Below are 12217 nucleotides of genomic sequence, written 5' to 3'. Positions count from 1 at the left end.
TATAGACAATTGGGAAGCGGATTATCTCAGTCGCCAAACGTTGCATCCGGGCGAATGGTCTCTTCACCCAGAGGTATTTCTTCAGATTGTTCAAATGTGGGAACTTCCAGAAATAGATCTGATGGCGTCTCATCTAAACAAGAAACTTCCCAGGTATCTGTCAGATCCCAGGATCCTCAGGCGGAGGCAGTGGATGCATTATCACTTCCTTGGAAGTATCATCCTGCTTATATCTTTCCGCCTCTAGTTCTTCTTCAAGAGTAATCTCCAAGATTCTGAAGGAATGCTCGTTTGTTCTGCTGGTAGCTCCGGCATGGCCTCACAGGTTTTGGTATGCGGATCTTGTCCGGATGGCCTCTTGCCAACCGTGGACTCTTCCGTTAAGACCAGACCTTCTGTCACAAGGTCCTTTTTTCCATCAGGATCTGAAATCCTTAAATTTAAAGGTATGGAGATTGAACGCTTGATTCTTGGTCAAAGAGGTTTCTCTGACTCTGTGATTAATACTATGTTACAGGCTCGTAAATCTGTATCTAGAGAGATATATTATAGAGTCTGGAAGACTTATATTTCTTGGTGTCTTTCTCATAATTTTTCTTGGCATTCTTTTAGAATACCGAGAATTTTACAGTTTCTTCAGGATGGTTTAGATAAGGGTTTGTCCGCAAGTTCCTTGAAAGGTCAAATCTCTGCTCTTTCTGTTCTTTTTCACAGAAAGATTGCTATTCTTCCTGATATTCATTGTTTTGTACAAGCTTTGGTTCGTATAAAACCTGTCATTAAGTCAATTTCTCCTCCTTGGAGTTTGAATTTGGTTCTGGGAGCTCTTCAAGCTCCTCCGTTTGAACCTATGCATTCATTGGACATTAAATTACTTTCTTGGAAAGTTTTGTTCCTTTTGGCCATCTCTTCTGCCAGAAGAGTTTCTGAATTATCTGCTCTTTCTTGTGAGTCTCCTTTTCTGATTTTTCATCAGGATAAGGCGGTGTTGCGAACTTCTTTTGAATTTTTACCTAAAGTTGTGAATTCCAACAACATTAGTAGAGAAATTGTGGTTCCTTCATTATGTCCTAATCCTAAGAATTCTAAGGAGAAATCGTTGCATTCTTTGGATGTTGTTAGAGCTTTGAAATATTATGTTGAAGCTACTAAGTCTTTCCGAAAGACTTCTAGTCTATTTGTTATTTTTTCCGGTGCTAGAAAAGGCCAGAAAGCTTCTGCCATTTCTTTGGCATCTTGGTTGAAATCTTTAATTCATCTTGCCTATGTTGAGTCGGGTAAAACTCCGCCTCAGAGGATTACAGCTCATTCTACTAGGTCAGTTTCTACTTCCTGGGCGTTTAGGAATGAAGCTTCGGTTGATCAGATTTGCAAAGCAGCAACTTGGTCCTCTTTGCATACTTTTACTAAATTCTACCATTTTGATGTATTTTCTTCTTCTGAAGCAGTTTTTGGTAGAAAAGTACTTCAGGCAGCGGTTTCAGTTTGAATCTTCTGCTTATGTTTATTCATTAAACTTTATTTTGGGTGTGGATTATTTTCAGCAGGAATTGGCTGTCTTTATTTTATCCCTCCCTCTCTAGTGACTCTTGTGTGGAAAGATCCACATCTTGGGTAATCATTATCCCATACGTCACTAGCTCATGGACTCTTGCTAATTACATGAAAGAAAACATAATTTATGTAAGAACTTACCTGATAAATTCATTTCTTTCATATTAGCAAGAGTCCATGAGGCCCGCCCTTTTTTTGTGGTGGTTATGATTTTGTATAAAGCACAATTATTCCAATTCCTTATTTTATATGCTTTCGCACTTTTTTATCACCCCACTTCTTGGCTATTCGTTAAACTGAATTGTGGGTGTGGTGAGGGGTGTATTTATAGGCATTTTGAGGTTTGGGAAACTTTGCCCCTCCTGGTAGGAATGTATATCCCATACGTCACTAGCTCATGGACTCTTGCTAATATGAAAGAAATGAATTTATCAGGTAAGTTCTTACATAAATTATGTTTTTCAAGACAGTGGCACACACTGAAAAAAAAATATCTACATTTGTTTAATGTCAGAAATTATTCATCAGAAAATCGAACTAACATAAAGGAAGCAATTTTTTTATACATACATTAAATGAATCTGGACAAGCAACATATTACACATTCTTATGTGGTTTTCACAGAAACATACAACGTTTCATATGTTTTTCACACAAATATGCAAGGTCTCACTTGTATCGCTGAGTTTTTTTTATTGGCATTACAAGGACATTTTTGATTTCTATGGATGGATCTGGTGGGATGATGTTAATCTTGTAAATTGTTTGCCTGTATACGGATAACGATAACTATACATTATTCAGGTTCAAAGTGTAGGCATAGATTATATTAATTTGTATGTTATAGAACATTATGTTTCAAAGAGGTTGATGCTAATATATTTTTAATACAAGTGTTATATTATAATATTTTTTTTTTCATTTCTTTTTTTATGGCTGTTTCAAACCGTCTTTGGTAGAATACTAGAGTAATTTATTTCTTAAAGATGGTTAGAGTCCACAAGGTCATTGCATTTTTAAAGGGACAGTCTACCATATAATTGTTATTGTTTTAAAAGATAGATAATCCCTTTATTACCCATTCCCCAGTTTTGTATAACCAACACAGTTATATTAATACCCACCCAAGGACTCCTAACTTGCAACATCACTTCCCTACCTACAACTCCCCCTCCCTCTACCCCTCACACCAAACTTCACAGAAGCACTAAGTCACTAGATCTGCATCAGCTCGCTAGCTCCCTCAAACCTCTCATCCATCACCTCCTTTTCCTGCCCTGACCAATCTATCTGCCAGTATAATTCCACCCTTACATCGGTCATTGACACTCTGGCCCCTCCAACCTTAGCTCAGAAACCATACTCTCATCCTCAGCCCTGGCATACTCCTCTGACACGATACCTACTCAGATGCTCCCGTACTGCTGAGCGACATTGGAGGAAATCTCAGAGTTCAGCTGACTTTCTTCACTACAAGTTCATCCTGAACTCCTACTATTCTGCCCTTAATCTTTATAAGCATCAATATTTTTTCTAATCTCATCTCTACTCTTTCCTCTAACCCTAAACGTCTGTTCAACACTCTTCTCCGCCCACCCCCACCTCCTAAAACAACCTCTCTCTCAGCTCAAGATTTTGCAAGCCACTTCAACAACAAAATTGACTCCATCAGAAGTGAAATCAGCTCTCAACATACTTCCAATCTCCCACCCCCTCAAAAGCTCACGATCACCCAAAACCCAAATATCCAAAAATGCAGCTCTTTTGCCCCTGTTAAGGAGGATGAAGTTTCTTCCCTTATACTGTCCTCCCACCTCACTACCTGTCCCCTCGACCTCATCCCCTCACAGCTACTCCCCTCCCTCTCTTCTACCCTCACCCCCATACTCACACACATTTTCAACCTCTCCCTCAGCACTGGTATATTTCCCTCATCTCTAAAACATGCACTGGTCACACCTATCCTCAAAAAACCTTCCCTTGATCCAACCTCCCCTTCAAATTACCGCCCTATTTCCCTACTCCCTCTTGCCTCAAAGCTCCTCGAAAAGCTAGTTTACGCACGTCTATCCCATTTCCTTACACTAAACTCTCTTCTTGACCCACTGCAATCAGGATTTCGTTCCCATCACTCTACAGAGACAGCAATTGTCAAGGTTACCAATGACCTACTTGCAGCAAAATCCAAAGGCCGCTTCTCTCTGCTTATCCTCCTTGACCTAACTGCAGCCTTCGACACTGTTGACCATCCTCTTCTGCTCCAAACCCTCCAATCCTTCGGCATCTGTGACACAGCTCTCTCGTGGTTCTCTTCCTATCTGACTAACCGTACATTTAGTGTAGCCTTCTCCGGAGCATCCTCTGCCCCGTTACCATTTTCTGTTGGGGTACCTCAAGGCTCTGTCCTTGGTCCCCTTCTCTTCTCAATCTACACGTCGTCACTAGGTTCCTTAATAAAGTCTCATGGGTTTCAATACCATTTGTATGCCGATGACACCCAAATCTACCTCTCTGCACCAGATCTAACCCGTGTCACTAACTGTCTTTCTCACATCTCATCTTGGATGTCCTCTCACTACCTTAAGCTAAATCTCTCCAAAACTGAACTCCTTATTTTTCCCCCTTCTTCCAATGTCTCCACCCCCAAAATTTATATAACTGTTGATAATTCCATCATTACCCCTACCCCGCTCGCCCGATGTCTTGGGGTCACATTTGACTCAGATCTTTCCTTCACTCCTCACATTCAGTCCTTGGCTAAAGCCTGCCGCTTCCACCTTAAAAACATTGCTAAAATTAGACATTTCCTTACATAAGATACAACCAAGATTTTAATCCACTCTCTCATCCTTTCCCGCATCGACTACTGCAATTCCGTCCTCTCTGGTCTACCTAGCTGCCGCACAGCTCCTTTACAATCCATTATGAATGCCTCTGCCAGACTCATCTTCCTTACTTGTCGCTCTTCATCTGCTGCACCTCTCTGCCATTCCCTTCACTGGCTTCCTCTTGCCTCTTGGATTAAACATAAAATCCTCACCTTGACATATAAAGCTCTCAACTGCACTGCTCCCCCCTACATCTCAGAACTTGTCTCTAGATACTCTCCCTCCCGTCCCCTTCGATCAGTTAAGGATCTCCTCCTCTCTTGTTACTTCCTCACATTCACGTTTACAGGACTTCTCCAGATTGGCCCCATCTTGTGGAATTCCCTGCCTCGCTCCATAAGACTCTCCCCTAGTTTTAACAGCTTCAAGCACTCCCTAAAAACTTTACTATTCAGGGATGCATACAACCAACACTAACCTTTCTTAACGCCATAGCTTTCCCCTTGAACCCCTTAGATTGTAAGCCTATGGGCCCAGCTGTTTACAGATCGCTTCATAAGAGCAGACTACAACAGTGAAACTCTCGGCAGGGCCCTCTACCCACTTGACCCCTACAAAAGCTATCCTGTACACTGACTATGTTTACAGCGCTGCGGAATCTGTTGGCGCTCTACAAATACCTGATAATAATAATAATAATAATAATATACTTTTTACCTCTGTGATTACCTTGTATCTAGGAACCTTCTACCGGCCCCCTGATCACATGACTGTGACTGTTTATTTTCTATTGTCTTAAGATTGGTTTGTGCTAAATCTTAAATATTCCCCTGTGCCTGAAGACAGTGTTATCTATATGGCCCACATGTACTTTCTGTCTCTGTGTGTTGAAAAGAGATTTAAAAGCATGTGATAAGAGGCAGCCCTCAAAGGGTTAGACATTAGCATATGAGTCTACCTATGTTTAGTTTAAATTAAGAATACCAAGAGAAAAAAAGCAAATTTGATGATAAAAGTAAATTGGAAAGTTGATTAAAATTATAAGTCCTATCTGAATAATGAAAGTTTAATTTATACTAGACTGTCCCTTTAATATAGTTTCCCTGTCCACAGGCTGGAGGAGAAACACATTCTAGTACTTTGCTGCATCCCATATTCCCAGTAATCCTTTACTCTATTCGGTTACGTTTGTCAAAGGCAATGCTGATCTTGTATTCTTTTATTAGATTAATGACTCATTTAAAAATATATATTATTTATTAATATTATGTGTTATACCCTGTAGGGACTTTGCCATGGTCTGAGAAAAGAAGCGTGGAAATTTCTGTTGGGTTATTTTCCTTGGGATAGCACAAGGGAAGAAAGAGCTAATCGGCAAAAAAGGAAAACGTAAGTAGTTTATGAATAAGAAAACCAAAAAGTATGTGTAGTATTTATTTTATGTATCATAGAATTGACAAAAAGATGTATTATAACAATGTGTCCTTTGAATATATTCCAGAGCATAAGCAATTTTGTTTAAACTTGTTTAATTGAAATTGTAAAATCTGTATTGCTGCAATAAAATTTAAATCTTTTTTTTTTTACCTCAAATTTTCATTTCAGTGGTACTGAAAAATGTGATAGATAATTATATCTACATTTTAAAATAAGTTCTGATGAAAAAGATGAGTGATAAAACACCCATTGTGAGTATAGCGACACACAATAGATCATTATATAGCAAATATGGATTTTTTTTAACAGAAAATCTCAGCAGTGTTTCCATTAGAGCAGGGTATGTTGGGTAAGGATATGAAAATTAACTTAACTATGTCTCACCATTTAGATTCCCGTATGTGTTTTAAACACAGAGTTGCTTATGCCAGTATTCTGTTCTTATTGACTTTTAACACATTTCACTAGAGTTTCTATTTTCCAAATAGTAACAATATGGACAATTTTTTTTCCCTTCCGCATGTTTTTTTTTTAAAAAGGATGCCTATCTTCCAGTTCCTAAACAATTTCCAGTTCCTAAGATTTACTCTTCGAGATTAACTTTTTCAGTTTTGGATTCTTCCATTTGGTCTATCTTCAGCTCCCTGAAATTGTATAAAATGTTCTGGGAACTATCTTGGATGTAATGAGAGCGCAAGTATTTCAGTGGCTTTATTCTTGGATGGTATAATGGTTCAGGTTCCTTCTTTACCACTCATGATAGTCTCTGCCTATGCAACTTTATTGGTTCTCTTAGGTTCAAAATTACAGTAAATTTGCTCACAGATTTCTAACCATCTATAGCTCAGTGTAAGAATATGTTAGGTCTGATGATTGTAACATCAGATGCTCTTTTCTCTTGTAAGGTGTATCCAGTCCACGGATCATCCATTACTTGTGGGATATTCTCATTCCCAACAGGAAGTTGCAAGAGGACACCCACAGCAGAGCTGTAATATAGCTCCTCCCCTAACTGTCATACCCAGTCATTATCTTACAACTCTCAACAAGCAAGGACGTTGTAGGAGAAAGTGGTTAAATATAGCTAGTTTATTTTCTTCAATCAAAAGTTTGTTATTTTTAAATAGTACCGGAGTTGTGCTATTTTATCTCAGGCAGTAAATAGAAGAAGAATCTGCCTGAGGTTTATATGATTTTAGCAGGTTGTAACTAAGATCCATTGCTGTTCTCACATATGTCTGAGGGGATTACACAGATGAGGTAACTTCAGCGAGAGAATGGCGTGCAGTTTATTCTGCTATCAGGTATGTGCAGTTATAATTTTTTCTAGAGATGGAAAACACTAGAAAATGCTGCTGATACCGGATTAATGTAAGTTAAGCCTGAATACAGTGATTTAATAACGACTGGTATCATGCTTACTCCCAGGGGTAATACCCTTATGATATTTACAATATAAAACGTTTGCTGGCATGTTTAATCGTTTTTATATATGCTTTGGTGATAAAACTTTATTGGGGCCTAGTTTTTTCCACATGGCTGGCTTAAATTTTGACTAGAAACAGTTTACTGAGGCTTTCCACTGTTGTAGTATAGAAATTACAGTTGGTGCAGTTAAAATTACAAACTGTGACATCCAGCTTCCCTCAAAGGCCCTCTGAATGCTATAGGACATCTCTAAAGGTCCCAAAGGCTTTCCAAAGTCGTTTATTGGGGAAGGTAGGGCCACAGCTTGCTGTGGCAGTTGGTTGTGACTGTTAAAAAACGTCTATTTCGTTTTTTTGATCCGTTTTTTGAACTAAGGGGTTAATCATCCATTTGCAAGTGGGTGCAATGCTCTGTTAGCCTATTATACACACTGTAAAAAATTTGTTTGATTTACTGCATTTTTTCACTGTTTTTCAAATTCTGACAAAATTTGTTTCTCTTAAAGGCACAGTACCGTTTTTTATATTTGCTTGTTAACTTGATTTAAAGTGTTTTCCAAGCTTGCTAGTCTCATTGCTAGTCTGTATAAACATGTCTGACATAGAAGAAACTCCTTGTTTATTATGTTTAAAAGCCATGGTGGAACCCACTCTTAGAATGTGTACTGATTTCATTTTATGCAATAAAGATCATTTTCTGTCTTTAAAAAATTTATCACCAGAGGAATCTGACGAGGGGGAAGTTATGCCAACTAACTTTCCCCACGTGTCAGACCCTTTGACTCCCGCTTAAGGGACTCACGCTCAAATGGCGCCAAGTACATCTAGGGCGCCCATAGCGTTTACTTTACAAGACATGGCGGCAGTCATGGATAATACACTGTCAGCGGTATTAGCCAGACTACCTGAACTTAGAGGTAAGCGAGATAGCTCTGGGGTGAGACAAAATGCAGAGCATACTGACGCTTTGAAGCTCTCTTTCCTCAGCTTCTGCATATTGTGAGGCAGTATCAGACATGGTTCTTAGTCAGTGGGTGATGTTAATGACTCAGGAAAGATACCTGATTCTAATATTTCTACATTTAAATTTAAGCTTGAACACCTCCGCGTGTTGCTTAGGGAGGTTTTAGCTGCTCTGAATGACTGTGATACCATTGCAGTGCCAGAGAAATTGTGTAGACTGGATAAATACTTTGCAGTGCCGGTGTGTACTGATGTTTTTCCAAATACCTAAAAGGTTTACAGAAATTATTAATAAGGAATGGGATAGACCAGGTGTGCCGTTCTCTTCCCCTCCTATTTTTAGAAAAATGTTTCCAATAGACGCCACCACACGGGACTTATGGCAGACAGTCCCTAAGGTGGAGGGAGCAGTTTCTACTCTAGTAAAGCGTACTACTATCCCTGTCGAGGACAGTTGTGCTTTTTTTTTTAGATCCAATGGATAAAAAATTAGAGGTTACCTTAAGAAAATATTTATTCAACAAGGTTTTATCCTACAGCCCCTTGCATGCATTGCCCCTGTCACTGCTGCTGCGGTGTACTGGTTTGAGTCTCTGGAAGAGGCTTTACAGGTAGCGACTCCATTGGATGACATACTTGGCAAACTTAGAGCACTTAAGCTAGCCAATTCTTTTATTCTGATGCCATTGTTCATTTGACTAAACTAACCGCTAAGAATTCTGGTTTTGCTATACAGGCGCGCAGAGCACTATGGCTTAGATCATGGTCAGCTGACGTGACTTCAAAATCTAAGCTACTTAACATTCCCTTCAAGGGGCAGACCCTATTCGGGCTTGGTTTGAAGGAGATTGTTGCTGATATCACTGGAGAAACAGGTCATGCCCTTCCTCAGGATAGGTCCAAATCTAGGGCCAAACAGTCTAATTTTCGTGCCTTTCGAAACTTCAAGGCAGGTGCGGCATCAACTTCCTCTAATGCTAAACAAGAGGGAACTTTTTTGTCAATCCAAGACGGTCTGGAGACCAATCTAGACCTGGAAAAAAGGTAAGCAGGCCAAAAAGCCTGCTGCTGCCTCTAAGACAGCATGAAGGAACGGCCCCCTATCCGGTAACGGATCTAGTAGGGGGCAGACTTTCACTCTTCGCCCAGGCGTGGGCAAGAGATGGGAAATTATATCCCAGGGCTATCTCCTGGACTTCAAAGCTTCCCCCCCAAAAGGTAGATTTCACCTTTCACAATTATCTGCAAACCAGATAAAGAGAGAGGCATTCTTACACTGTGTACGAGACCTCCTAGTTATGGGAGTGATCCATCCAGTTCCAAAGGAGGAACAGGGACAGGGTTTTTACTCAAATCTGTTTGTGGTTCCCAAAAAAGAGGGAACCTTCAGACCAATTTTGGATCTAAAGATCTTAAACAAATTCCTCAAAGTTCCATCATTCAAGATGGAAACTATTCGTACCATCCTACCACTGATCCAGGAGGGTCAATATATGACTACAGTGGATCTAAAGGATGCTTATCTTCACATTCTGATACACAAAGATCATCATCGGTTTCTCAGGTTTGCCTTTCTAGACAGGCATTACCAGTTTGTAGCTCTTCCCTTTGGATTAGCTACAGCCCCAAGAATCTTTACAAAGGTTCTAGGGTCACTTCTGGCGGTCCTAAGGCCGCGGGGCATAGCCCCTTATTTAGACGACATCCTGATACAGGCGTCAAACTTCCAAATTGCCAAGTCTCATACGGATGTAGTACTGGCATTTCTGAGGTCGCATGGGTGGAAAGTGAACGTGGAAAAGAGTGGAAAAGAGTTCTCTATCCCCACTCACAAGAGTTTTCTTCCTAGGGACTCTGATAGACTCTGTAGAAATGAAAATTTACCTGACGAAGTCCAGGTTATCAAAGCTTCTAAATTCCTGCCGGGTTCTTCATTCCATTCCGCGCCCTTCGGGGCTCAGTGTATGGAAGTAATCGGCTTAATGGTAGCGGCAATGGACATACAGGGAGTGCAGAATTATTAGGCAAATGAGTATTTTGACCACATCATCCTCTTTATGCATGTTGTCTTACTCAAAGCTGTATAGGCTCGAAAGCCTACTACCAATTAAGCATATTAGGTGATGTGCATCTCTGTAATGAGAAGGGGTGTGGTCTAATGACATCAACACCCTATATCAGGTGTGCATAATTATTAGGCAACTTCCTTTCCTTTGGCAAAATGGGTCAAAAGAAGGACTTGACAGGCTCAGAAAAGTAAAAAATAGTGAGATATCTTGCAAAGGGATGCAGCACTCTTAAAATTGCAAAGCTTCTGAAGCGTGATCATCGAACAATCAAGCGTTTCATTCAAAATAGTCAACAGGGTCGCAAGAAGCGTGTGGAAAAACCAAGGCGCAAAATAACTGCCCATGAACTGAGAAAAGTCAAGCGTGCAGCTGCCAAGATGCCACTTGCCACCAGTTTGGCCATATTTCAGAGCTGCAACATCACTGGAGTGCCCAAAAGCACAAGGTGTGCAAAACTCAGAGACATGGCCAAGGTAAGAAAGGCTGAAAGACGACCACCACTGAACAAGACACACAAGCTGAAACGTCAAGACTGGGCCAAGAAATATCTCAAGACTGATTTTTCTAAGGTTTTATGGACTGATGAAATGAGAGTAAGTCTTGATGGGCCGGATGGATGGGCCCGTGGCTGGATTGGTAAAGGGCAGAGAGCTCCAGTCCGACTCAGAAACCAGCAAGGTGGAGGTGGAGTACTGGTTTGGGCTGGTATCATCAAAGATGAGCTTGTGGGGCCTTTTCGGGTTGAGGATGGAGTCAAGCTCAACTCCCAGTCCTACTGCCAGTTTCTGGAAGACACCTTCTTCAAGCAGTGGTACAGGAAGAAGTCTGCATCCTTCAAGAAAAACATGATTTTCATGCAGGACAATGCTCCATCACACGCGTCCAAGTACTCCACAGCGTGGCTGGCAAGAAAGGGTATAAAAGAAGAAAATCTAATGACATGGCCTCTTTGTTCACCTGATCTGAACCCCATTGAGAACCTGTGGTCCATCATCAAATGTGAGATTTACAAGGAGGGAAAACAGTACACCTCTCTGAACAGTGTCTGGGAGGCTGTGGTTGCTGCTGCACGCAATGTTGATGGTGAACAGATCAAAACACTGACAGAATCCATGGATGGCAGGCTTTTGAGTGTCCTTGCAAAGAAAAGTGGCTATATTGGTCACTGATTTGTTTTTGTTTTGTTTTTGAATGTCAGAAATGTATATTTGTGAATGTTGAGATGTTATATTGGTTTCACTGGTAAAAATAAATAATTGAAATGGGTATATATTTGTTTTTTGTTAAGTTGCCTAATAATTATGCACAGTAATAGTCACCTGCACACACAGATATCCCCCTAAAATAGCTATAACTAAAAACAAACTAAAAACTACTTCCAAAACTATTCAACTTTGATATTAATGAGTTTTTTGGGTTCATTGAGAACATGGTTGTTGTTCAATAATAAAATTAATCCTCAAAAATACAACTTGTCTAATAATTCTGCACTCCCTGTAGTGCTGTTTGCACGCTTACATCTCAGACCGCTGCAACTATGCATGCTCAGTCAGTGGAACGGGGATTACACAGATTTGTCCCCTCAACTGAATCTGGACCAAGAGACCAGGGATTCTCTTCTCTGGTGGCTATCTTGGGTCCATCTGTCCAAAGGTATGACCTTTCGCAGGCCAGATTGGACAATTGTAACAACAGATGCCAGCCTTCTAGGTTGGGGTGCAGTCTGGAATTCCCTGAAGGCTAAGGGATCATGGACTCAGGAGGAGTCTCTCCTTCCAATAAATATTCTGTAACTTAGAGTGATATTCAATGCTCTTCAGGCTTGGCCTCAGTTAGCAACTCTGAGGTACATCAGATTTCAGTCGGACAACATCACGACTGTGGCTTACATCAACCATCAAGGGGGAACAAGAAGTTCCCTAGCGATGTTAGAAGTTTC

At 40.5% G+C, this 12217-nt stretch overlaps 1 protein-coding gene across 1 annotated transcript in view; it reads left to right on the top strand.

The window, feature by feature from the left end:
* TBC1D15 (TBC1 domain family member 15) overlaps positions 1 to 12217 on the top strand; it is a 903088-nt gene that overhangs the window by 389210 nt on the left and 501661 nt on the right. The window contains exon 11 of the mRNA XM_053719215.1: positions 5668 to 5771. Within this exon, the coding sequence (XP_053575190.1) occupies positions 5668 to 5771 (104 nt within the window). The remainder of the gene's footprint in view (positions 1 to 5667; positions 5772 to 12217) is intronic.

This window comes from Bombina bombina, chromosome 6, assembly GCF_027579735.1.
Source record: "Bombina bombina isolate aBomBom1 chromosome 6, aBomBom1.pri, whole genome shotgun sequence".
Classification (NCBI taxonomy): Eukaryota; Metazoa; Chordata; class Amphibia; order Anura; family Bombinatoridae; genus Bombina; species Bombina bombina.
This window is presented reverse-complemented; position numbering and strand designations above follow the sequence as displayed.